The 27,098-nt window shown below is 45.6% G+C and overlaps 1 protein-coding gene across 1 annotated transcript in view; it reads left to right on the plus strand.

Moving 5' to 3' along the window:
- Window positions 1-27,098, plus strand: part of Dnajc11 (DnaJ heat shock protein family (Hsp40) member C11) — a 71,459-nt gene that overhangs the window by 35,267 nt on the left and 9,094 nt on the right. Inside the window, exons 7-12 of the mRNA XM_015501453.2 lie at window positions 5,662-5,763; window positions 20,790-20,918; window positions 21,861-21,983; window positions 22,901-22,974; window positions 25,562-25,751; window positions 26,686-26,771. Coding sequence (XP_015356939.2) covers window positions 5,662-5,763; window positions 20,790-20,918; window positions 21,861-21,983; window positions 22,901-22,974; window positions 25,562-25,751; window positions 26,686-26,771 — 704 coding nt within the window. The remainder of the gene's footprint in view (window positions 1-5,661; window positions 5,764-20,789; window positions 20,919-21,860; window positions 21,984-22,900; window positions 22,975-25,561; window positions 25,752-26,685; window positions 26,772-27,098) is intronic.

Raw genomic sequence — 27,098 nt, forward strand, 5'->3', positions numbered from 1 at the left:
TCAATCCTCAGCACCAAAAAAAAAAAAAAACAACAAAATTTATAGTTAGAGTTGGATCCTTTGGCCTGGGTCATCTGCATTTTGCAATCACGGTATTATCTCTGTTTCACTTTTCCCATCTTGGATTGGAACCCAGAACAAAGAAAGGATGTTAGTGAAAAAAATAGTAAAATCTGAGAAATCTGGGTTTAGTTAATAGAAATGTAATAATGAACTGGGCATGGTGGCTCATGCCTATAATCCCAGTGGCTCAGGAAGATGAGGCAAAAGGATCACAAGTTTAAAGCCAGCCTCAGCAAAAGCGAGGCGCTAAGCAATTCAGTGAGACCCTGTCTCCAAATAAAATACAAAATAGGGCTGGGGATGTGGCTCAGTGGTCGAGTGCCTCTGAGTCCAATTCCTGGTACCCAAAATAAAAGAAAAAGAAATGTACTAATGTTGGCTTCAGGTTTGACACGTGTTCATGATTACGTAAGATGTTAACATTAAGGGAAGCTGGATAAAGAGTATACTAGAACTTTCTGAACTATCTGCAACTATTTTGAAGTTCTAAATTTCTAAAAGTATTCCAAAATAAGAAATTGGCTAATATCATAGAATTTTCAAACCAGATGGCACCTTGGGAATTTTATTTTTTTGTTTTTTGTTTTGGTACCAGGGATTGAACTCAGGGGCACTTAACTACTGAGCCACACCCCCAGCCCTTTTTTGTGTTTTAGATACAGGGACTCGCTGAGTTGCTTAGGACCTTGCTAAGTTGCTGAGGCTGGCTTTGAACTTGCAATCCTCTTGCCTCAGCCTCCTGAGCCTCTGGTATTACAGGCGTGTGCCACTGCACCAGGCAGAATTGGGTATTTTAACTGTCCTCGTGTCATAGCAGGAAACTGAAACTTACAGAGGAATGACTTGCCTCAGGTTGCCTGGAGGTTAGCAGTTGTGTCAGACGGAGGCTAGGTTTCTGTTCTCTTTCCATTTGCCATCTCCCTTCCAAAATGTCTGTATTCCTCTCTCCATAAGGTGAGGCTTCCTGGCTAGTCTAGGGATAGACCTGTGGCAGGTGGTTCAGGTGAACAACACACTTGTGTAGATTCTTGGGCTGCATGTGATGCTCTCTGTTCATGAGAAGCAGAGAATATGTGATCTTTACCAGCTGCAATACTGTACAGGGTGTTGTGTTCCTGGATGCTTCTAAGGACTGCCACAGTGGGGAAGAGTGGCCCATGGCCATCTTAGTCCCCATCTACTCTCCAACATCATGTCCTCTGTTCATAGAAGGATGTGAAGCATCCTGGATGGCAAAGGCCTGTGGGAGCCAAGAGTGAGATGCTTGCTTAGCAAAGTGTCCTCCACTCTCTGGAGGGACCAGACGTTTTGACTTGGCAGTTAGCTCTGATTATGCACCAACTATTTGCAGAATTATTCATAATATGACTAGAAGCCAAGTTCAGTGGCAGGTGCCCGTAATACATGCTACTCAGGGGGCTGAGCCCAATCTGGCATTTTTTGGATTATTTTTTTCTGTAGCTTATCACAGAGTACAACAGGAAGTAATTTGCAGCTATTAATTCCATCTGCAAAGAGTAAACAGCTAGAATTCCTGAAAACATATCTTTTCCTGCTGTGACCTCTGTGGAGCCTGGCATGTCTAATATTTTGATTTCCTGCAGGATACGAACAGATTTAAATTATTAGAAACTTGCACATTGGTTTATTTTTTTTAAAAATGGTGTATGCACACATTGATGGGGTCTGTTAATGTTACTGGTTAAAATTATGGCTAAGCAAACTTTTGCTTGGGCTGGGGCTGAGTGGTAGAGCGCTTGCCTTGCATGCATGAGGCACTGGGTTCGATCCTCAGCACCACATAAAAATAAATAAATAAAATAAAGTATTGTGTTGTCCATCTACATCTTAAAAAAAAAAAAAAAAAAAACTTTTGTTTAACCTGTTTTTAAAACCAGGCCCTGTTGAATGGAACAGTTATGGAACCTTTGGTCCAAGTTGGGACCATGTTGATTCCCTGGGCTATGTGGAGGAGCCACCTCCCTTCCAGACCTCCTGGCTTCACACCCAGACCCTCTTGTTCCTCGTGATGTGTTTCTTAAGTCATTGGCAGGGGCCAGATAAATTGTGTTTGCAGCCATAGCCCACTTAACCTCATGAACAACATTTAAAGTATTTTGAATCATTTTTTATGGTTCTTCAAAGATAAATGTAACAATTGACTACATAGTTTCCCTGAAGGTTTTTTTTTTTTTTTCTTCCTTCAATCAATGAAGGGAGAGACTGACAGGTTAGAAGGTAATGGAAATTGTAGATTGTGCCTGGCTTTCATTCCGGCCAAGGTGGTGGCTTTGGGTATCCACTGATAGGCTCATGGGCCCTTGGTGTTGGCAAACTCAGGCGAGGGACCTGTCCTGTCCATTTAGTGAAACCAAGTATGTTTCCTGAGGTCCCAAAGCAATTTCTGTCATGCCATTTAGGTCTTTCTATTTTTTCTTGGGTGATTTTAATAATCTTTTTTTTTGAACCAGGGATTGAACTCAGGGGCACTCATCACTGAGGCACATCCCAAGCCCTTTTTTGTATTTTATTTAGAGACAAGGTCTCACTTAGTTGCTTAGCACCTTGATATATTGCTGAGGCTGGCTTTGAACTCATAATCCTCCTGCCTCAGCCTCCAGAGCCTCTGGGATTACAGACATGCACCGCCGTGCCCAGCTAACCTTTTTTTATTTTAAAGCTTCCTTAAAAAAGAATTACCTCTGCCAGGCGTGATAGCACACTCCTGTAATCCCAGCAGCTCAAGAGGCTGAGGCAGGAGGATCGCTAGTTCAAAGCCAGCTTCAGCAAGGATGAAGTGCTAAGCAACTTAGTGAGACTCTCTCCAAATAAAATACAAAAAGGGCTGGGGATGTAGCTCAGGGGTCGAGTGCCCCTGGTATCAATCCCTGGTACCAAAAAAAGAAAAAAAGAATCACCTCTTCCTTTTTAGCAGTTGATTTATAATATTAAATTATTTGAGGGGAAAAGAATGTTACTCACCCCATCACCAAACGTGCTAGGAATTGAACCCAGAGCTTTGCACAGTGCCAGGCAAGCACTGCCGCCGCTGCTTTTTTCCCTTGACCCTTTTTTATTTATTTATTTATTTATTTATTTATATTTTATTTTGATGAGACTGGCCTGAAATTTGCAATCTTCAGTCTCAGCCTCCCAAGTAGCTGAGATTACAGGAATATACCAGTGGGCTGGTTTTCCTTATTTATTTATTTATTTGTTTGTTTGTTTGTTTATTTTTCTGTTCACTTTCTAAAAGTAGAGGTGGACAAATATCTCAGCCTTTTTGGATTAGCTAGTATCTGTGTTTATTTTCTCCATCAAGTGGAACAAATCTTATAATATGGTCACATTTATGTTAAAAATGTTCATATATACATAAATGCAAACACATACATATGTAAAGATTTTTAGGAAGAGACATAAATAATTGAATATTAACCTATGATTGGGTTAGGGATGTTCAGTAGTAGAGCATTTGCCTAACATTTACAAGGCTCTGGGTCAATCCCTAGCACTACCAAAAAAAGTTTGTTTGTGTGTGTAGGTTACCTACGATAAGAGGGAATGTGTGCTGGGTGTAGTGATTCACACCTGTAATCCCAGCAAGTCAGGCGACTGAGGCAGGAGGATCACAAGTTGGCAATTTAGCAAGACTCTTGTCTCAGAATAAAAATTACAAGGATTGGGGATGTAGCTCAGTAGTAGAGTGCCCCTGGACTCAGACCCCAGTACTGATGGTGGGGGTGGTAAAAAGAAAGAGAAGAGAAACGTGACTTTTTTATATACTCTGTACTATTGGTTTTTTGCTATAAGAATAATTTTTAAAAATATTTTTAGTCACAGATGGACACAATACCTTTATTTTCTGTATGTATGTATTCATTTATTTATTTTGTGGTGCTGAGAGAGGATCGAACCCAGTGCCTCACGCATGCTAGCACTCTGCCACTGAGCTATAGTCCCAGCCCCCATGGGCATATATTTTTTAAAAGTATCTTTCAAACTCGGAGCTCCCTGGGTACGTTTTCTCCTGTCACCTACCAAGTGGTAGATACTCTGTCAGCTACACCTGCAGACTCTCTGTATTTCTTCCACCAACAAGGAATATGCACTTGGATGTGCTCCCTTGTCCACGACTGAAGAAGAGCAACCTCTTTTCTGTCCTTCTCCCAGCAAACCGTTTCTTGCAGTGCTTAGGACTGTGCAGTCATAAGTGGGACCCCAAGCTGTCACATGGTGCAGTTTCCTTTTCCAGAAGAGGCACCGGAGACCCTGTGGCTGTGTCCTCCGGTGTTTCTCCCCACAGTCACCTCTCTGAAATCTCATCTTGAGCTAAGACTAGAATGTCATGGGATGTTCCGTGCAAAGGTTTGTCACATTGTGGGAGAAAGGGTCCCAGAAGTCTAGAACACCCGACCCTCACAGCTTGAGATCCTCTGGTCCTATCAGCCCACAAGGAGTGTAGTGACCAGCCAGAGTCATGTCTGAGTTCATAGCCAGAATTTATAACCAGGGACTCAATTAGAAAATTTAAACTGTGAGATTTTCTTTGTAAGATTCATGCAGCCTCAAAGAGGTGGCTTAAAGTAAAGAATGTCAGACTGCAGAATGGCAGTTATCAAATATACAGACAGTAATGAGTGTTGGAGAGGATGTGGGGGAAAGGTGCACCATGCACTGCTGGTGGGATTGCAGACTGGTGCAATTACTTTGGAAAGGAGTGTGGAGATTCCTCAGAAAACTTGGAATGGAACCACCATTTGGCCCAGGTATCCAACTCCTCAGTTTATACCCAAAGGACTTAAAATCAGCATGCTGAAGTGACCTAGCCACTCCAATGTTTATAGAGCTGAATTCACAATAACTAAACTGTGGAACCAATCTAGATGCCCATAAATAGATGAATGGATAAAGAAACTGTAGTATATGTAAACAATGGAATATTACTCAGCATTAAAAGGGAATACAGTTATGGCATTTGCAGGTAAATGGATGGAGTTGGAGAATATTATGCTAAGTGAAGTAAGCCAAACCCAAAAAACTAAAGGCTGAATGTTTTCTGATTAATGGATGCTGATCTATGATTGCGGGGGTTGATGGGGCATGGGAACAATGGAGGAACTTTGGATTGGGCAAAGGGGAGGGTGGGAAGGGGTTATGGAGGTAGGAAAGATGGTGGAATGAGATGGACATCATTCCCCTAGGTATGTGTATGATTTCATGAATGTTGCGTCTCTACACTGTGTACAACCAGAGAATTGAAATGCTGTGCTCCATTTGTGAATGATGAATTGAAATGCATTCTGCTGTCATGTACAACTAAGTAGAACAAATAAAAATAATAATAAAAAAGAATGTCAGACTGTGGAGAGTTGAGGGAAGTCACACACTACAGTCCTGGGAGGGTGGCAGCGCTCTCTGTCCTCTGGGGTCCATGGTGGAGAGCTCGTCACAGCTCCCCTGACATCTCAAGGTCCCAGGGGCGTGCATGGTAGGCTCCCCAGCAGCCTGTACATGCCAAAATGAAGTCATTCAGAAATTCTTTGCCTATTTTCCTCGCGTCCTAGTTCTCAGCTGGCTGCCTTGCTTTGCCCGCAGGTTGTGGAGCGGCGGCGAACTCCAGCAGAAATTAGAGAAGAGTTTGAACGACTACAGCAAGAGCGGGAGGAGAGGAGGCTGCAGCAGCGAACCAACCCCAAGGTAGCCCGGCCAGTGGTGGGACAGGGAAGCCTCAAAGACTGAGGGGCGGGTAGGCTTTTATGGTAACCGTGCACCAACAGGGTGGGACAAAACACTTGCCTCACAGTGGGTTCTTCCGGAAGGTGGCTCTGGTAGCCGCTGCTGACCTGGAGCAAGAGTTTCCACCCAGATGGAGGGAAGACAGAACCAACCCCCAGTTCTCCCAGAAGCCAGGATCCCCAAGCAGAAACTCAGGCTGGTTCTCCTGCAGCTGTGCTGCCCAACTCCTTGGCATTAAAAATCAGCCCAAGACAGTGTCAGGAAGGGACAGGCACCTAACCGCTCAAACATGAGGCTGACAGGACAGGGATGGCCAAATGATGCAGAGGATGTGGGGCGTTCTCAGATTCCAACAAGCAGGGGTCTCTGCTTTCCTCACCCCAGGACGTGGGAGCCATGAACACAAGTCACCAGACTGTCTCTGCAGCGTAAGTGACCAAGTCCCCAAAGAGCACTACAGAGGCAGAGTTACTCTTCAGTCCAAGTACCATGTTCTTTTCTTTGCATTTCTTAGGGAGGTTGTCCTGAGAGTGTGGGATGGCAGCTGTGCCGAGTGATGGGATTGTGGCCTGGTGTACTGTCCAACTGTGCGGTCAGAGGACTTGGCAGCCAGGCCCCTCCCTGTGGCCAGCATGGCCATGCAGAAAGCCTGTCTCTCGTGATGAGGGCTAGTAGCCTTCTCCAGGACTCCCATAATCTGTCAACTCAATTGCATTGTAGGAAGGAGAAATTAAGCCAAATAAAGTATTTAACAAACATAATTATTTTTCTTTAAATCTTCTAAAAAAGAAACAATGACAGCTTAGACTGGGAAGCAGAGAGTAAAGTGAACCTCTGATTAAATTCGTTCTAGTAAAAGACCTTATTTTCAGAACAGGCCTGTATGTTTGAACCCTACATTCCCCAGTGTATATATTTTAGTTATCCTGCAGGGTCCTAGAAAGGTTGGTTTCAGAACATCTCAAAGATGTCAAATTCCAGATGTGCTCGAGTTTCTTGTATAAAATAGCATGGTGTTTGCATATAACCTGCACACCTCCTCCTGTGTGTCTAAAATCGCTTTTAGATTACTTACAATGACACAGTGTAATGCTGTAGAGACGGTTGTTATGCTGTATTGTTGAAGGAGTAATGACAAGAAGAACGTCTTTGTTTAGTACCAGTGGGAATTTTCTTTCCTGTACATTTTCAATCCATGGATGCATGGCCATGGATACAGATGGCTAATGGTATTTGTAAATGTCCACACACACTTAACTCATAGCAGGTAACAGCTTTAGTTGTGTGGAACTGTCTCTTAATCAGAAGGAGGTAGGAGGTGACCCCAGCTGAACTGAGCCAGGGAACTCAGAAGTCTCTGAGGTGTCCCAGCTGTTCCAGCAGTTCCCTGCTGTGATCCCCAGGTGGGCCCAGACCAGCATGCTAGGGGTGTCCGGCTTAAAATACCAGTGTTGGCAGCTGGGCTGAGGCGGGCAGAAAGTTGCCCTGGTGGCTTTACTGTCCTGGCTGCATTTGTGCTGCAGTCTGAGCAGTAACAGGGAAGAGAGGGTCCCGAGCTGTGTTCCTGCGAACACAGAAGCCATCTGGGAGTGCCTGGTTGTGCGCGGTGGTTGTGTATCGGGACTCTGTGCACATGTGCCTGCGGGCCCTGTTTCTGTGGAGTAAGAGCACAGCTGGGACCATTTCCTGCAGGCATGCAAGTTATTTTAAAACTTCCACTACTTTGCTACTTCCATAAACTGCTGTGAAATAAATAAAACATTTTCTAACCAGAAATGGTGATAACCAGATGTTGGCTCTGAGGCATTTTGTGGAGAGGATTGGAGCTGGATCTTTTGTTCCATTTCCAAAGTGGTTTTTTTGGTTTGGTGTTTTCTTGTTTTTCTTTTCAAGATGAGCCAAAAGGTTTGGAACATCTCCTTCTGAGAAGAAAACGGTTTTCTTCTCTTAACAGGTCCACACTTGATAATCGTAGGAATCCACCTGTCCACTGGACCCCTCAGTGGACTCCAGCTTGTAGGGGAGTGGCAGGCTGGATGCCATGTGTAATCTTGCATCTGACTCTTGGGAGGGTGTGTCTGTCTTCATCAGTGGGAGTCATTAGGATTTTGCCTCAGGATGGGTGTACAGAGCAAAAAGTCCAAGTGGAAATAGGGAGGTGAGAAATGACTGATGCAAAAAAGCAGGACCCAGCATACTCTTTGGCCTGTGTTTAGTTTTCTTGTGGGTAAAATTAGGACATCCATCATGCCTTCCGCTCCAAGTTGAAAGATTGAGTAAATATGAAGTTGATGTTATGAGAAAAAGATAACCCTGATTTGTAAATACAAGTGACACTGGTACCAAGGTGAGGTTTGGAGCCTAATTTTATTTTAGCCATATACCTCTTCCTTTTTTCTTCTACCACTGAGCCACACCCTCACCCCCTAATTTTGTTTCGGTGTTTCACATGGCTCAGTTGGCCAGTTTTTGCCCCCTGGAAGCTGGGGCTGGACGTGAGATGGCCCCTAACATCACCCTCAGCCTCCTCCTGTGGTCAGGCCCTCGCTGTTTGCAGTGTGAAAAGTGCTATAGGGTGCAGAAGGAGAAGGTCATGTGCTAGCCTCCAGCACACACCTCTCCATCCGATGGTGGCACACACGCCCCCCACCACACACACAAGCACATGCTAGAGACAGCATGGAAGAGCCTTGGGCTCGGACACGAGCCCAGGATCCAGATTTGGACTCCACCTTTCAATCCATGCTCATTAGGTGCCTTCTCTGGCCTCAGCCCAGTTTATCCCTTGGTGAGGTTTACCGTGAGAGCCATCATGTAAGCTCAAGTCCTTGGACCCCACAGTCCCTAGTTCTCACTACCTCTGTTTGGGCTTTCACTTTGCCCTATGGAGAAAGTCCTCTGACTGCACTTACTGCTGGAAAACGCCCAGCTCAGGTATTCTCTGGGGTCCTGCACAGAAAGCCAGTGTGGGGAGGCCCTGGGTTCATCCAGGAGGATGGGTGTGGCTGTGGAATCGGATTGGACCCTTCTCTCTCCATCTGGGGGCTTCTATTTTATTTGTATACTCCACCCACATCTTGCCTTTTAGAGGCTAAGATAATAGTTGTTAGTTGAATTCCTTTCTTGTCTCACTACCCATAAGTCTTCTTGCTCTGTGGACGGTGGCTACTTCAGGCATCTTCAGAAGACAGTTGGATCACAGGCAGCTTGTCTGACTTTTGCTGCTGAACCTTTTGGGGTTCCACGTACAGCCAAGGACTCAGCTTGGAGTGCCTGGGGGCCTGACTATCTGTTTCCAAGGGTATATATGCCTTTATTCTTTACTCTTTTAAAAAAATATTTCATGGAGATTGTTACATCATTTCCTGGTCTATTCCATTCTTTCTGGAAGGTTGATATAAACTTGGCAAGATCTCCTTTCTGGTTTTAAGAAGGCTCCGTTATGAGTGTGGTTCATGTAATAGCTTAGAAACATAGTTCAGTTTTATCAGAAAAAGGCTTAATATTATATCAAAAAAGGCTTAAATATCTTCAATCTCAAAATGTTTTTATAAAGATATGTAAGTACATTGCTCAAGCTTCTTTTTTTTTGGCCTGTTTTGCCTTGGCCTATGATTATAACTGTCAGAGGGAGCCTGTGGTCGTGACTTAAGTCTGCTCTGTGGAAATGGCTTTGATGTCATAAAGCTGATTCTACTTGGCTGCAGGATAATAGTACAGGAAAAGCCTATTGAGCCCATGTTTGTGGTGCTCAGTAGCAAGAAGGAGTCATTTACCATGTGCAGAAATGGGCTGCTGCTGAAATTGAGAGTTGTGGAAGGAGAGTGGTTAGTTGGTGGTGCTGGAAATGGGCTCCAATGTAGAGCTGAGACTCTGGAGAGCACAGGGGGGTTCAAAGGCAAAGAGCTGTTGTTAAATCAGTGCTACCTGGAGGGCCATTGTCCCCGGTATGTGCATAATCTTGTATCAGAGGTAAAGACAGTTGGTGGGGGCTGGTGGTGATTGGGCCAGACTAGTTCTTGAAACCCTAGTAGGTTTTGAGTTTTATCCTCCATGAAATTAGCAAGTACAGGTTCTTTCTCTGATCACAGACAAAATGGGCAAATTTCACATTGCCTCTTGTTGCCTCTTCTGGGGGAATTTGCAGTTAGTAAAGAGTTACTGTTGAGATTGCATTTGACAGAAATTCCTTGTTTCATCCTAATGATCAGATAAAATCGTGAAAATGAAAATAATTGAGTGCAGATGGTGATAGATGCATTGATTAGTTTGTGAGAATCGAATAATGCACATGTTCATCAGATCATCACATTGTACACCTTGAATGTGTGCAGTTTTCATTGTCAACTAAACATTTAAAAAGTTGTTTTAAAAAAAGTGCAGCATTTCCTCTCTGTAGCCAAGGCTCCATTCCCTATAGGGCTGGGGCTGGGGCTCAGCTCCATTCCCTGTTGGATGTAGTGAAGATGCTTCATACCCACAGATGACCCAGGCCAGAGGACAGCAGCAAGTACCTACCAGCCCAGCAAACAAGGATGAAAGGGCTAAGCACAAAACAAAAACTACCAGCAGCAACAACAGGCTAGCTTAGAAGAGGAGGGAAGGAGGAAATGGTAATCTTTAATTGACTCATTGGCTGAATATTAGCAGCCAATTAGCATCTTTGGTGGGATGCAGGGTAAAGAGGGTTGATTTTTCACAAAATAATTTGAATTGGATGCCAATACCCTACAGAGCGTCATTCAAGGAGTGGACATCAGGGCTGTGTAGCTCAGTGGTAGCACTTGCCTAGCACATGTAAGGCCTGGGTTCCATCCCCAGCATTATGACAAACAAAGCAATACATTCAGCAGAGACTAAAATAGATGAAGTCCAGCTGTCATGGAGTAGCATTCTACCTGGGGGACAGGTTATGCACAGTGCATGGTGCATAAGTCACATCCTGATGCCATGGGGCAACTGGAGCAAGGTAAGGGGCAGGTCAGCAGGCTCAAAGAGAGTGCAGGCCTCACCGAGAAAGTGATGCTAGTACAAAGATGAGAAGAAGGTACCTGGGGAAGAACTTTCCAGTGGAGGGGAAGTGAATCTGGTGTGTCCAAGATGTGTCTAGAACAATGATGGGGGATTTGTAGGGTTGGAGTCTAAGAGGTATGTTTCCCCTCACTCTGCAGTGAAGCAGGGACCAGGCTTAATATGTGATGACCCAAGAGACCAGAACCAGCCAGGCATGGTGGCCACACCTGTGATCCCAGCGACTCAGGAGACTGAGACAGGAGGACCGCAAGTTCAAGGTCAGCCTCAGCAACTTAGCAAGGCCCTGTCTCAAAAAATAAAGAGGGCTGGGAATGTAGCTCAGTGGTAAAGTGCCCCTGGGTTTGATCCCCAGTGCCAAAAAGAGAGAGAGACCAGAACCAGTAGCACTGACTGAATGTTTTAGGAAATGGTTTGAGCTCAGTATCAGGAGCGTTGCTAATGAGGTTGCTGTGGACTTGTGGAAACAAAGCTTTTGTCGCACTGTCTCATCTTAAAACACTATGTGGTGAGGACCTCTGTCTTCCAGAAGATGACATCGGGAGGATGGGCTATGTAATTAAGGTAAAAATTAGCCGGGCATGGTGGCTCACGCTTGTAATCCCAGCAATTTGGGAGGCTGAGGCAGGAGGATCACGAGTTTAAAGCCAGCCTCAGCATCGTCGAGGTGCTGTATATCTAAATAAAATACAAAACAGGGCTCGAGATGTGGCTCACTGGTTGAGTGCTCCTGAGTTCAATCCCCAGTACCCACCCCCATCCCCCCAAAAAAACTAAAATTTACAGGCCATCCACAGAGCCAGTGCAGGAGCAACCCCAGGCCAAGGTAGTTGCCACTACCATTTGAGCTGGATCCTCATTGGGCATGGTTGGCCTACTGATGATGTCAGATGGCTAGCTAGGAAGGGCTCTCTCATGTTGCTGGCCCTGCTTGTCAGAAAGGGTGTCCTGTGGTTATGTTGGGTCCTTCTGAGCAAGAAACAGCTGAGGCTTACTGACACAAGTAGTCTACTGATTTAAAGTATGCATATAGGGCTGGGGCTGAGCCATAGAGCACTTGCCTAGCATTTGTGAGGCATTGGTTTCAGTCCTCAGCACCACATAAAAATAAATAAACAAAATAAAGGCATTGTGTTCATCTATGACTAAAAATTTTTTTTTTTTTAAATAAAAACTAAAGTATGCATATAAGACCATTTGGGGATGGTAATCATTTTTAAGCAGTTTCTAGTTTGGAAGTTGTAAAAGTATGGGGGAAAATATTTTTCATCAAAGTAATATTGTAAATAGCTTGGAAAGTTTCAAATATTTACCAGACTTAGACAGAAAAATCCCAATTCCTTACCCTCTTTCTTCCTCCAGTCTGTAGTTCCTAGCAGAGCCACCCCATCCTTTGAGTTCTTCTCTTCTGACGTTTATTCTGCACTTCTGAGTCATGTGTTCATAGTGTTCTTTTTTTTTATCAGTTTTAGTAACTAAGGCAACTTCCCAGAGAAATAAGGCCCAGTTTCCTGAACAGGGCACATAGTCCTTGCCCAACTGGTTATGGCCCCTTTAGGGTGGATTACATCATGGAGGCTGTCTGGATGCTCAGACAGCACACCTGCATTTCCCAGCCCTATTTCATCTGTGGTATGGTACTAGTGGTTGTCCTTTGGTCCCTTTAATCAACTTCGGTCACAGATCCATCTCCAAACTCCCTGCCAGAGCTAGCTCTCCTCAGCCTCAGCAGGTCTGCAGGTATCATGTCTCCTCTCATGTTTAATTTCTACTGCCTTTTTTTTTCTTCCTTTCTTTTTGAGAGTAGGGACTGGGGATTGAACCCAGGGACACTTAACCACTGAACTATGTCCCCAGCCCTTTTTTTTTTTTTTTTTTTTTTTCCGTACCAAGGGTTGAATTCAGGGGACACTCGACCACTAAGCCACATCCCCAGCCCTATTTTGTATTTTATTTAGAGACAGGGTCTCACTGAGTTGTTTAGCACCTCGCCTTTGCTGAGGCTGGCTGTGAACCCGCGATCCTCCTGTCTCAGCCTCCGAAGCTGCTGGGATTACAGACATGCACCACCATACCCAGTCCTAGCCCTTTTTATTTTGAGACAGGATCTCTAGCCTTTTATTTTTTAATCAATTTATTTTTTTCTGTGGAGAGAGGTGAGTACCAGGAATTGAACTTGGGTACTCAACCACTGAGCCACATCCCCAGCCCTGTTTTGTATTTTATTTAGAGACAGGGTCTCACTGAGTGGCTTAGTGCCTCACCTTGCTTAGCACCTCATTGTTGCTGAGGCTGGCTTTGAACTCGAGGTCCCTCTGTCTCAGCTTCCCAAGCTGCTGCTTCTTATTCTTACATAACTGCATATGAACTTCTTATTTTTAATTTCTGTAAAAATTTCAGTTAAAAAAAAGTATCAGGGGCCGGGGTTGTGGCTCAGTGAGAGAGCGCTTGCCTCTCACACGTGAGGCACTGGGTTCCATCCCCAGCACCACTTCAAAATAAAAAAATAAAGGTATTGTGTTCATCTACAACTAAAAAAAAAAGAGAGAGAGAGAGAGAATATCAACTAGTTTATGCTACCAAAAGCCAGTTAGTGAACTCGACTATATCATAATATTATTTTTATGAAAATGCAGGTTCTCAGGCCCTGGCTTAAGCAGGAGATTCAGATTGTGGCTGAACCAGTGCAGTGGTGGGGGCGGGGAGGGTTTAAAAAGGTGCTTATTGTTCTCTAGGTTTAAGATAAAGGGCTAGCTTGTGAGTGGAGCACCTGTGGGCCATGAAGGTGGCAGTTGTGGGCTTGCTGGCTGGCTGAGACACCTCCCGTGGATTCTGCAGTTGCTCCTCGGACCTGTGAATCTTGTCAACTTGTTTTTTATTGTGTAGCTCAGAAATTGAGAAACTAGATTGTGTTTGTTTTGTTTGTTTGTTTGTTTGGGGATTTTTTGATGGCTTGTGTTGAAGACTTGCAACCACAAACTGACAGGCCCTGTGGTCTAGTAGCACTGATACAGAAGACAGAACTCCACACTGCAAGTGGGATCCTCTAGTTCCAGAGGCACAAAGGTTGCAGTCAAGTGTCTGCAGCTGCCAGGTGTGCCTCTGGTAACCTTCCAGAGGTGGCATCCTTTTGGTGAAGGGCTGTTGTTTCCATACACTGAGGGTAGAATTAGGTGTTCTCTCTAAGTGTCAACAAACTGACCGCTCGCTGCTCATGGCCACAATTAGCCCATGACCAAAGAATGTTTTTCACATTTTGAATTTTTGTAAAAATCAAAAGGAGAAGGATATTTTGTGGAACATGTAAATTATATCAAACTAATATTTCAGTGTCTGTAAATAAAATAGTATTGGAGCACAGCAGGACAAGCCCTTTACTTTTATCTCTAGTTGTTTTGGGCTACAACAGTAGAGCTAGGAAGTCTCAGTAATAGTTGCCCACAATACCCAAAATATTTACTGTACCTTTTACAGAAATTTGAGGCCTTGCTGTAGAAAAATAAGGGGAAGCAAGATAAAGGTTTGTGATTTGGACCTAATGGCAGAGGTTACTTAAAGAGAGGTACTTTAATCCATGCCACAGGCCTGTAACCCCAGCTATTCTCAGGAGGCTGAGGCAGGAGAATTGCAAGTTTGAGGCCAAGCTGGGCAACTTATTGAGGCTCTGCCTCAAATTTTTTAAAAAAGCCCTGTGGGGATGTAGTTCAGTGGTAAACAATTACCTAGCATGTATAAGGTCCTGGGTTCCATCCCCAGCACTGGGAGAAAAAAAGAAGAGGAGGAGAAGTTACCTTTTTTTGGTTTTTGGTTTTGTTTTGTTTTTTGGTACTGGGGATTGAGTCCAGAGGGACTTAACCACTGAACCACATTCCCAGCCCTTTTAATTTTTTATTTTGAGACAGGGTCTCCCTGAGTTGCATAGGATTGCACTAAATTGCTAAGGCTGGCCTTGAACTTGTGATCCTCCTCCCTCAGCCTTCTGAGTTGCTGGGATTATAGGCCTATTCCACCATGCCCAGCAGTACTTTGTTTTGCAAATCCTTTTTCTTTGCGAAGTTTGATTCAGTAACAGTTTGATATAAAAGGACATGAGCTTGCATATATTCAATTAGAAGTGGTCAAAAAAAAATCTAACCCATTTGATTTAACCAGTGTTAGATTTGTTTATCTTTGCTTTATATTCTTGATTTTCTGTCAGAATTCAAATCTGACTTCATTACTCTCAAACTTGTCAGTTTTCATTATACAAAAGTATATTGTCTTGCAAGTGAAAATGAATGACAGGGACTGGGGCTGGGGCTGGGGCTGGGGCTCAGTGTTAGTCCACTGGCCTGGCATGTGTGAGGCACTGGGTTCAATTCTCAGCACCGCATATGAATTAAAAAAAAAAAAAAAGAGGTCTATCAACAACTACAAAAATATTTTTAAAAAGAAAATGAATGACAGTTTGCGGTCCAGCTGTACTTGGCACCAAGGGAAGAAATCCATCTATTCTGAGGCTGTGACCAGTCCATTTCTAAAGGTTGTTTCCCTGAAAAGGAAGAAGAGCAGAAGGTGGCATCTAGACCACTCTAAAATAAAGAAATGTCCTTGTCAACTCAAAATGACTTGATGGGTCATCTTCAGGACAGTTAATTTCATCAAGCAAGTTGGCACCTGAGCCTTACATTCTCTCTGGCTCACTGGTACTGTTCTGGCTTAGTTGCTTTCCATAGGCTTGGCTCAGCACCAGAGGTGTCTAGTTGAAAGTCACTGGCTTGTGGAGGTTTTCAGTTATTATGGCCATTTGCAAGGAACAAGCAGAGAAGTTGAAAAAGTGATGACTGGACAATATTTTTCAACTTCTAACACCTATGCCATCCCCTGGTAAATCAGTTGATTGTCCACATAGTATTAACACAGATAGTTAATGTTTACATTTTGTTTGGGAAAGGAAATAAAATTACTTTAGCCAATACAATTAGGTACATAGTAAGATAAATATTGAAATAATGCGCTGGGCGTGGTGGCACACACCGAAATCCAAGCAGCTCAGGAGCCTAAGGCTGGAGGATTGTGAGTTCAAAGCAGCCTCAGCAACTTAGCAAGGCCCTAAGCAACTCGGCAAGACTCTGTCTCTAAATAAAATATAAAAAGGGCTGGGGATGTGGCCCAGTGGTTAAGCACCCCTCGGTTCAATCCCTGGGACCAAAAAAAAAAAAATTGAAATAATGCATACAACATGATTGCCTTTCTCCAAAGAATCAAATGAAAATTGCTGGGTCTCATGAGTTGAAGGAGGTGGCCAGTTAGGAAATGCACACATAGGTCACTGGTTTCCCCAGTGCTGCTGTCTTGAGCTGAAGGATTGAGTCACGTCCTTCCCTGCCTGCTTTCCCTGCTTCCTCCCTTGCCCTTCACTCCCACAGAAACAGTTTCACATTCAGTGTGGACCCTTTTCCCCAAGTTCACAGAAGCATGTGTGGTGTCAGGTAATTCACCCTCAGAAATCAAGTGGTTATCAGGATTGACTGAGTTTCTGCTTGAAGAGTCTGTGCACTGACAGGAGACTAGCACTGTGGCTCATGAAGTCCCACTTGGGACCATCCCAGAAGCAGCTTTTTGTTTTCACTTCTGCATTACAAACTTTGGGGTGCAACTAGGAGCAGTGGTGCACACCCATAACCCCAATGACTCAGGAGGCTCACACATCTGAGGCCAGCTTAGACCACTTAGCAAGACCCTATCTCAAAATCAAAAGGACTGAAAGTGTAGCTCAGTGGTAAGGAATCCGCAGTACCACACACGCAAACATTTTTTCCCCCGGACTGGGGCTGGAACTCAGTAGTAGAGTACTTGCCTCAAATGTGTGAGGCAAGATAAATAAATAAAGGTATGGTGTCCATCTTCAACTTAAAAAAAAAAAAAAAATAGCATGTGATGCTGGCCCTTTGTTGGCAGAGCCAAAACTTAATTCTCCAGTGTTCAGAGTTAGCACTTTGGACGGTCAATATGGAAAAATATTTTATACAAGTTCAACTTTCAGGGAAAACAGAAATGTGGTATTTTTTTTTTTTTTTTAATAAAACATACACTATGTTCAATCTCATCACTACCTGAATAGTTCATCAAAAAAAACAAAGCATTACCGAACAGTAAAGGCCGATAGATTTCTGTCAGGGTGCCACACTGAAACTCTTGCCTGCTCTTACACAGGCTTCAAGTTAAGAAACAGGAAAACATCAAAAGAAAATCATAAGCAATTCAAGGACTGGGAATATATCTCAGTGGTAGAGTGCTTGCTAAGTTTGCTCAAGGCCCTGAGTTCAGTCCCCTGCACAAAAGGGAGGGAGGGAGGAAGGAATTTTATGCAGTTTGGATTCAGGGTTTACCAACAAGCTTTACCAGTTTAGAGGTATGGTGTCCAGCCACACCTAGTCATTTGCTTTTATCCTCTTTCCCATGGACAACAGAGGAGCTGAACAGTGGCAGGCAGAGACCACATGGCCCACAACACCAAAATATGTACTATGGTCCTTCACAGATACAATGCCAGCTCCTGGTTTACATCATTCAGCCAGTGACAAGGACACCTGGCAACAGTGCCCAGAGCACTGTTAGGTCCTGCTGCAGAATGAGTCTACTTCTATTTCCCATATATTGTCACACTTACCCAGTTTCCAGTATCTGTGGTTGGCCAGTGCCTCAATATCTTCATATATCCCACAGGACCAGGCCCTGGCCACCTCTGCTACAGCACAGCTGAGCCTGGAAGGAATCTGTAGTGCCTCACCCTGGTTATTGGTGAGCTCTGTGGACTCTAGTCCTAAAAGGGAGTGTGTTGCCTTGTTTCATCTGGAAAGAGATGGGAGAAGAGGCAGGCATGGTGGCTGAGGCAGGGAGAATCACAAGTTCCATGCCAGCCTGCCTGAGAAGCTTAGCAAGACCCTATTTCAAAATTAAAAGGGGGGCCTGAGAATATAGCTCAACGGTAGAGCTACATTCATGTGCAAGGCCCTCAGTTCGAAACCAGTGCCTCAAAAAGAGAGATGGGGAAACATGATAGGGCTTCTGATCATTCCCAAAGGCCCTGTGCCTCTAATGCTAGCAGACGAGGAGACCAGGGCAGATGATGCAAGGACGGGGGAAGAGCAGTCTGGTAAACCCATTCAGGCATCTTAGTTTAAGGCAGCTATTGATGATGATGGTTCTTTGAAAAAAAAAAAAAAAATTAAGGCCAACAGAAACAACAGTGTTAAACTGGTGTGGTCCTAGGAAAACCCCACCTGTGACATCTGTGCGACCACCTATGCATCACCCCCCACAAACTCATCCTAGAGCCAGGTTTCCATCACTGTAACAGACCTAAGTAATCAACTTTTGAACAGATCAGGTTTACTTGGCTCCCAGTTGTGGAGAATTGATTGGTTGCAGTACTGGGGATTGAACCCAGAGGTGCTCTACCACTTAGCCATATTTCCAGCCCTTTTTATTTTAAGATAAGGTTTTGCTAAATTGCTAAGGCTGGTCTCAAACTTGGAATCCTCCTGCCTCAACCCACCAAGCTGCTGGGATTACAGGTGTGTGCCACTGCACCTGACAGTTTTGGAAGTTTGATCCTTGGTCAGTTGGCCTCTTTGCCACTTGTGGTATATCATGGTAGGGAGCTCATTGTAAAGCAAAATCACCTACCCCCTGGCCTGAACAAGAAAAGAGAAGGAGAACAGGGTCTCACAGTCCCTTCAAGGACACACCCCAGTGATCTAGAACCTTCCCACTGGGCCCCACCTCTTAGGTTCCACACCCCACCCAATATCGTGAAGCTGGATACCAATCCTTTTTTTTCTTTTTTAGATGGGAGTCTTGCCATGTTGCCCAACACCTCAAACTCCCTGCCTCAACTTCCTAAGTAGCTGGAACTACCCCAGGTGCCAACACGCCCAGCTGAAGCCTCTAACGCAGGAGCCTTTGGGAAGCATTCTGTGTCTGAGCTCTGCTCCCTGTGTCCGAGCTGTGCCTCCCCTCTGGCTCCGCCCCAGTAGCCTCTGGCTCCTGCACAATTGCCCACAGAGGCTGGCCCTTGCTCTTCTCAAGACTTTGTCCACACATCCCCTTTCAGGGGTGCCTTTCTTCACTGTTTAAAATTAAAACACTGTCAGCAGCTACTTTTGGAGTGATGGGAATGTTCTGCATCTGGTTTTTTTGTTATCTTTTTTTTTTCTTTTCATGGCACTAGAGATTGATACCAGGGCCTTGCATTACTACATAAGCAGTACAGTGAGCTACATCCTGTTTCCTTTTTCTTTTCCTTTTTTTTTTTTTTAATTTCCAGACAGGGCCTCGCTAAGTTGCCAAGGCTGGCCTCAAACTTGTGATCTTCCTGCCTCATCTTACTAAATTGCTGGGATTACAGGTGTGTGCCACCACACCTGGCTTGTGTCTCAAGTTTCAGATGTGGTTTCACAAGTGTATTCATATGTCAAAACTCTTTCAAGTATGCACTTCAGATATGTGCAGTTTATATTAGATATAAATTTTACCTTAGTAAAGTTCTTTTTAAAAATGGGCTGCAGAGAATTTAATAAAAGTATGTGTGGTCATGTTTCTGTACATGGGTTAATTAATATATATACCTGTTTGGAAAGTCTTTGGACTATGAAAGAAAATAATAACTGTTGATTTTTCTAAGTAATGAGCATTTTTATCAGTCAACAAAATTTTAGTTTTTTGGTTTTTGGTTGGGTTGTTTTTTTGTTTTTGTTTTTGTTTTTTTTTACCAGGGATTGAACCCAGAGGAGCTTAACCACTGAGCCACATCCCCAGCCATTTTTAGTTTTTATTTAGAGACAGGGTCTTGCTAATTTGCTGAGGCTGACCTTGAACTTGCAATTCTCTAGCTTTAGCCTCCCAAATTGCTGGGATTACAGAAGTGCACCACCATGCCTGTCAGTTTAGTATTTCTTGAGAGAATGTGGTCTTATGTTTCTCATAACCTTTTTTTTTTATATTTATTTTTAGTTGTAGGTGGACACAATATCTTTATTTCATTTTTATGTGGTGCTGAGGTTTGAACCCAGTACCTCACATGTACTGGATGAGCACTCCACCACTGAGCCACAACCCCAGCCCCTCCTAACTTAATTTTCAAATTACTTTAAAAGGCAGTGCAATTTTTTTAATTTTTTTTTTTTTTTGTAGTTGGACACAATATCTTTATTTATTATTTATGTGGTGCTGAGGATTGAACCCAGTGCCTCCCACATGCAAGGCGGGCACTCTACCACTGAGCTACAGTCCCAGCCCAAGGCAGAGAAATTTTTAAATCTGCCAAAGAAAAGAGTTTTTAAGGTAGTTCTATGGTATAAGAGTGTTTAGGAAAAAAATGGTTAATCCAAGTAGCTAATTTCTAGGTGGTCCCAAGCATCCAGGAATCCCGTTTTGTTTTGAAGCTCAGGTCAGGCCATACTCACGAAGTTTTCTTTTCTTTTTGTTTGGTTTGGTTTTGATTTTGGTACTGGGGTTTGAACCAGGGACTTTACCACTGAGCTTAATCCCCAGCTCTTTTTATTTTTTTTACTTTGAGACAGGGTCTCACTAAGTTGCTGAGGTTGGCCTTGAACTTGTGATCCTCCTGCCTTGGCCACCCAAGTGTCTGGGAGTACAGGTGTGCACCTCTGTGCCCAGCTAACCTCGCTTTCCTTGTACTAACACTTGTCTTTGGCATGTAGTTGCCCTGCAGACTGGTTCTCCTGGTCAGAACACTACTTCCTAGCTCTGGAAGTCCCTGGTACCCTGGAGCTGTGTTGTTTATAAACTGTGACATTCACACTTGTGTGGCTGCATGGTGGAGTGTCATGCCCAAGCCCAGGGACTATGAAGTCAGATGCCCAGTTCAGTTAAACTGAGCTTGTGCTTGAATTGCCCTTCATTCCACAGATACCACCCCTTCATGCTGACTGCTTATTTTTCTGCCCCAGGGAACCATCAGCGTTGGAGTAGATGCCACTGACCTTTTTGATCGCTATGATGAGGAGTATGAAGATGTATCTGGAAGTGGCTTTCCACAGATTGAAATCAATAAAATGCACATATCCCAGTCCATTGAGGTAAAGCACACAAACACCTCTCTTGGTACCACACGGGCCTGAGTTAATGAGGCACAGCACCCCCAGCAGCTGGAATGAGAGTTTGCCTGGGGTTTTTCTCATCTTTATTTATGAAAGCATGCAATTAGCCACTTTAAAGGAAAGCCAGCTGCAGTCACAGCCATGTCTGTTACCGCTCTGTCCACACATGAGCCAGCATGCTTGCCAATCTGGGGCTTTCAGGCTGCAGGGTCTCAGGGACATTAATGGTCTGGGAGACCTAGAAGCCCAAGGTCCTGATGATTTTAGGAGAGAAGGCAGACCTCCGTGGATAATTCTAAGAACTGGTTTTCTTACATGCCATTATGTGCTGGCAGGTTATAGCATCTCTGCTCCTGAGCCCTGGGGTCACTGAAATGTCACCTTTGCCCAATATTTGGATACGACAAAGCCGGGCCTTTCCACTGAGGACTACTGCAGGTGTCCACCTCCTTAGCTCTTTATTGATTCTCAAGCACATCAGCCTGAAACACGGATTGACACAGGGACACTTGCCCTCTCCTAGAGCTTTGTGCCTTCGCACATGCTATTGAAAGGTTTTTCAGTCCCTTCCAGAACCTGATGGCATACAGGTACTGGAGAGGCTCAGGTAGCCTACAGTGGGAGGCACAATGTAGATTCACTGTGCACTTCCACACATGGGCACACTAACGACCCAGCATTTAACCCTGGGTTTCTGTGGTTTTTTCAATTTTCCCCACTAAGCTTTTGCAAAACATTTCACCTTCATGGCCACATGCAGTTCAAATAACAGTGCAGTGATTGAGGTGGCCGCAGGGCTCTACACATCGGACCTGCTGTCTATGTGCCTTTGGCCATGTGTCTACAGAGGAGTCATCAGACTGCTGGCATTGCGCTTCCTGTTGCTTGGGTTCACTTGTTACAGCCAGTGTCTTTTTCTAGGCACCTTTGACGGCCACAGACACAGCCATCCTCTCTGGAAGCCTCTCAACCCAGAATGGCAATGGTGGGGGTTCCATTAACTTCGCACTCCGCCGTGTCACCTCTGCAAAGGGCTGGGGAGAGGTAAGACTGCCATGAGGCTGGATCATATTGTCCATGCCAAGCCTTATTTTTTAATATGTGCCCTCTAAAAGTTAACCCTCACAGTGGCAGGGGGTGACCATGTAGTTGTGAAGCCAGGTACTGGATATCAGACTTTTAGATGTTGGTCCCAAAGGAAGAATATCACATCTGAAGAGTCCTACCAGTCTGCTGAACAGTTTAAAGCTAGGATAAGATGTCCTTCAGATGCCAGTTCCAGAAATCCAGCCTCTATAGAAGCTCAGCATCTTTTCTTCTAGCAGTCCTTGTGGGCTGTCCCCAATTCCTTCAGGGACAGGAGGCCATGCCTGTCTTGGGGTCCTGGCCCACTGCTAGTTGATCATGTAGCATCCAGCTCTGCCAAGTCCTAAGCTGCATCAAATTAACATTGAAGACTTGCCTTGAGAGTCACCTATGCGAGTACATGAGGCAGCCACTGCTAGCTGTGACTTCTAAGGCCTTGCAAGCGGAGAACTGCTGTTGGGCTTTAACATCAGACCCCTGAGGCCCATATCCAGTCCTGTAGGAACTTCAGAGTAAAGGAGTTGGCACCATGGCGTGGGGGTGGTGGCACACCTGACCAAAGCAGAACATCAGTGGGTCAAGAGGAGCAGACTGCTCTCCTATTCTGACTGAGCAGGAGGTGGGTCTGAGGCAAGCAGGGTTATTTTTGAGGAACCCCCTACTGCTGCCTGGGCCTCCAGGCAGGCCTGGGGAAGCTATCAGCTCCAGTGGGCAGGGGTGAGGGTAGAGCAGCATGAACCTGGTGCTCCCTCTATTTAGAGCCCTGGCAAGAACATTGAAGCAAACAAAGGAATTCTGACCAGGGTACACATTTGAGACCTGGGTCACTGCTATAATTTGAAGTTCTATTAATTATTTCTTTCTTTTTCAAACAGTTGGAATTTGGAGCTGGAGATCTCCAGGGGCCTTTATTTGGTCTCAAGCTGTTCCGTAATCTCACACCAAGATGGTAAATATAAGAGATGAGATAACTACTCTTTGGTGGTCTGCATTTAGAAGACCAGAATCTGTGTGTTCTCATGGTCAAGGTCATTTGGACTTCTTTTGTTCATCATCCTACAAGGTTATTGAGCACCATGGGGCAAAGGCCTGGCACCAACATGCAGCCTGGCAGCCTGCAGGTTGGAAAGGGCACCAGATTGGGTGTGGGAGGCTAATTCTGGCCCCAGCCCCAGCCAGGCCTCTCCTCTGTGCTAAGAAGTCTCCCCACCTTTGACCTCATGGTTCTCTAAGAACCACAAGACAATGAAAAATACCTTTGCCAGGATGTAAGTCAGCAGTCTGAGGTGCTTACGACATGTGGGTCATTTCTTTGACCCAGGAGATATTGAACTGCCTGGTAATCAGTTGGACTCACATATGCCAGAGTTCTGCCCAGCCCCTGCTTTCTTCATCTCTGTGGCTGCAGCAATGTCACACTCCTAGGACTGTGCACCGTTGTCCCTTGTAGAACAGCACAGTGTCCTCCTTTCCCATGTGATGGGGTCATAGGTGTCTCTGCAAGTTCAGATCAGGGATTTGGGAGGGAGGTAATCACATCTCTTTCCTCTGAGGAAAGCAGAGCTGAAGGTGTCCTGAGGCAGAGCAGGTGTTGATGAGAAAGCTATTCCGTTTCCACTGGGGTGTGTCTTTGGGCCTATCAGGATCACTCAGATCCTGCTAGCCAGGCTGGTTGGTCAGTGCGTTGTGGATAGGGAGCAAGGCAGGTCCAAGAATCAGGCTGGCACACAGAGTAAGAAGTGTTGTGAAAGAACTTGAGTGCAAGAGCCCTCCGGGAGCACATGGCATGTGGTATAAGCAGAGAACACAAGATGGAGGGGTCATGGCCAGGCCCAGTAGCCATGCCTGTTATCCTCGCGGCTTGGGAGATGGAGGTAGGAGGGTCAAAGTTCAAGGCCAGCCTGGGCAACCTAGGCAGCTTAGCTCAATGGTAGAGCTTCCCGAGGTTTAGTTCCAAGAGCCACACACCCACAAAAAAGATGGACCAAGACCCTGCAGGCCACTGCTCTAATATTGGGTTCACAGGTCTGCGAAGGGGACAGGGCTGAAACCATTAACCAGGATGTGGGGCGATTACCTGTGTGTGCATGGCAGTGTTGGCCTAACCTTGTCTGTTTAGAATTGTCACCCCGGTGCTGATGAAAAACTGAATTCAGTCCTCTGAAGGAGGGAACTAGGAATCTAGTTATTTCAAGGCCTCCCCAGGTAAGTCTTCAGACAGACTTAGAAGACATCACTGAGGAAATTTTTTTTTATCATTTTGCTCTGGTTTGGCCTCAAAGTGTCTATCCAAAGTGGTCACCAGGGATCTGGCTGGTTGTCAGCTTTTACAGGTCTGGAAATAGAATGTGTTGTAGCACCAGAGTTTATCAGACTGAGAATCTTGATTTATGAACAAGGGTGACTTGTGTATAAATAGTGGGGATGGTTTATAAACAGGGGTGCCAGTTTATTACTGTACAGTGACCAGATAAGGTAAGTCCACTCTACAGACTTCCTGCCCCATGCTTTAAGTTATTTGCATGTCCATGCCACAATCAGAGGTTGTGAAGTGGGCCATGGTGGCAGGCACCTGTGATCCCAGCTCTAGAGGGCATGGCAGGAAGCCATCCTAGACAACAGAGTGAGACCCTGTCCCAAGAAAAAGTAGTCACTTCCTCTTGGAATTCTAGAAATCACTTTCTGTCTTCTCTCTGCTTGCTCACTTAACCCAGTGTGGCTAAAGCACAAAAATGTGTGGCCCTTCTTCAGCATGGCTTGAGAATGACAGGAGGGTTGGGTTGGGACCTGTGGAGAGTGAAGAGTGGGCTCTTGGCTCATTTGGCCAAAGGAAGCCTCAGCAGTGAGTAAGGGAGTGATGCTGGTAGGACTTGCTATCAGTGGCCGGAGTGAGTGCTGGGCTGTTTCCCGCTCACATCCTAGCTCTGCAGCCAAGCTCTGAGTCCTGCTAGTTAGGGAAATACCCTTTTTTAACCAGAAGATGGGGCTGTACCGCCTTGGAAGCAAACCTCAGAGCTGTTCACAGATGATGGCTTTCCCAGTAGCTTAAGTCGGGAGTTCACAATGCAGGTGTACACCAGGATCACCTGGGCATTTTTTAAAAATATACTGATGCCTGGGCCCCAGGAAGATTCTGCTACACATCCACGGCCTAGGGAAGACGGCTCACCCTCCGGCCTGCACTGTAAGCCAGGTGCCTGGCACAGGCGCCAGCTCCAGTGAGTGTGCAGCAGCATTCAGGAACATTGCCCCGGGCTGCCTCTGAGAGCACCCTCCCGTCACTGACCTGGAGCAGGACTGCTGTCCATTAGTGTGGGGACACAGCAGTCTAAAGTTAGGGTGGACAGGGTAGTGCAGGTTGCCAGGCAAAGTCCTAGAAGGTTCCACCATGCCTCCCTCCCATGTCCTGTGGTCCACCACCATCCTTGCTGGGAGCTGGTCCAGGGATTCACGGAGTGACTGTGAGTGAGGTCTTAGGAAATGACAGAGAACAGCTGAGAGCAGATGTCATCCAGACCCTTTCTGTGTCCCCCCAGCTTTGTGACGACAAACTGTGCTCTGCAGTTTTCATCCCGTGGCATCCGTCCTGGCCTTACCACTGTCCTAGCTCGGAACCTGGACAAGAACACAGTGGGCTACCTGCAGTGGCGATGGGGTATCCAGTCAGCCATGAACACAAGCATCGTCCGAGACACTAAGACCAGCCACTTCACTGTGGCCCTGCAGGTGAGCCAAAGAATTGCAGTCTCTTGAGGACACAGCTCCAAAGGACTGGCTCTCCTGTGCACTCACTGTGCCCTTCAGTCCTGCACCCTGATCACCTTCTCAAGTCTAATACTAGGGGACCTGCAGGGCAGGGCTACAGACACTTAGGAACCGTCTTTCAGAACTCCCGGCGTAAGGACTCTTGTTCTCAAGTGGCCCAGGTGGCCCTGTTCAGATCATCCAAAAGCAAAATAGCATTTTGACATCGTCATCAGGAGAAGCCCACAGCATTAGGACAGGAGCCATGATTGACAAATAGAGCCCTGGACAGAAGGGTGCACTCAGAGGCTCCAGGGAAAAGGCGCCCTGGGCAACTGCTCCTTGGCTCACACCTCTTGCTGCTACCAGCAACATGGGCTTGGTGTTGCCAGAAATTGAGGGAAAGGGTGTTGTTTTGTTTTGTTTTGTTCTTTTTCCCCCAAAGAAGCCAGAAAACTAGATTTTTTTTTATGTGAAGTCTCCTGGTTTGATTTGGTTTTATGATGCTGGGATGGAACCCAGCGCCTTGTGCATGTTATACAAGGGCTTGCTGAGCTACCCCAGCCCTTCTCCCAGCTCCTCTAGTCACGCGCTGTGTAATGTTTCAGTCAGTGACGGAGCTCACGTACGTCAGCGGCCCTGTAAGAACGTCTCAGTGAGGTCTTAACTGTCAGATGAAGGAATACACTAGTAATGTCCACAGAACAACAGTCACCTGGCAGCGTGTTTCTGGAATGTACCCGTCATTGCAAGACTGCTGACCATACTGGCTGCTGATAAATTTTCATATTACTTGCATGACTATATAAAGACCTATGCAAGTGGACGCCTGGCCACTCTTGCGAGGGTAGATGCCACCTTTGTGCAGATCCATGAGAACCAGCCCTGAGTCCATTTCTGTCCCCTGTCTCCTCAGCTGGGGATCCCCCACTCCTTTGCACTGATCAGCTATCAGCACAAGTTCCAAGATGATGACCAGACGCGTGTGAAAGGGTCCCTCAAGTAAGTCCCAACCTGGCCACTGGGGAAGCCTTAGGCTCTAAGGAGGGTCTCAGTAGAGCCAGTGGTGGGGGTTGACAGAGCCCCAGGCAGAAGGGTGTGACCTCTGACCTCTTTGTCCATGATGCTCCTTGAGTGCCTCCTGCCATGTGGTGAGGGCTTTGCTGCTCCATGGTCTAGCCTCGAGTACCCTGGCTGCTCTGCAGGAGAACCTCCCCAGTGTCTCGATGCTGTTCCATTAGCAGCTCAACATCAGTCAGGAATCCTCTCCTGTGGGTAGTGGCGGGGCAGGATGGGGGCCCAGTCTCTGTTCTCAAATGGTAGCTACCC

Source organism: Marmota marmota, unplaced genomic scaffold (genome assembly GCF_001458135.2).
Source record: "Marmota marmota marmota unplaced genomic scaffold, marMar, whole genome shotgun sequence".
Taxonomy (NCBI): Eukaryota; Metazoa; Chordata; class Mammalia; order Rodentia; family Sciuridae; genus Marmota; species Marmota marmota.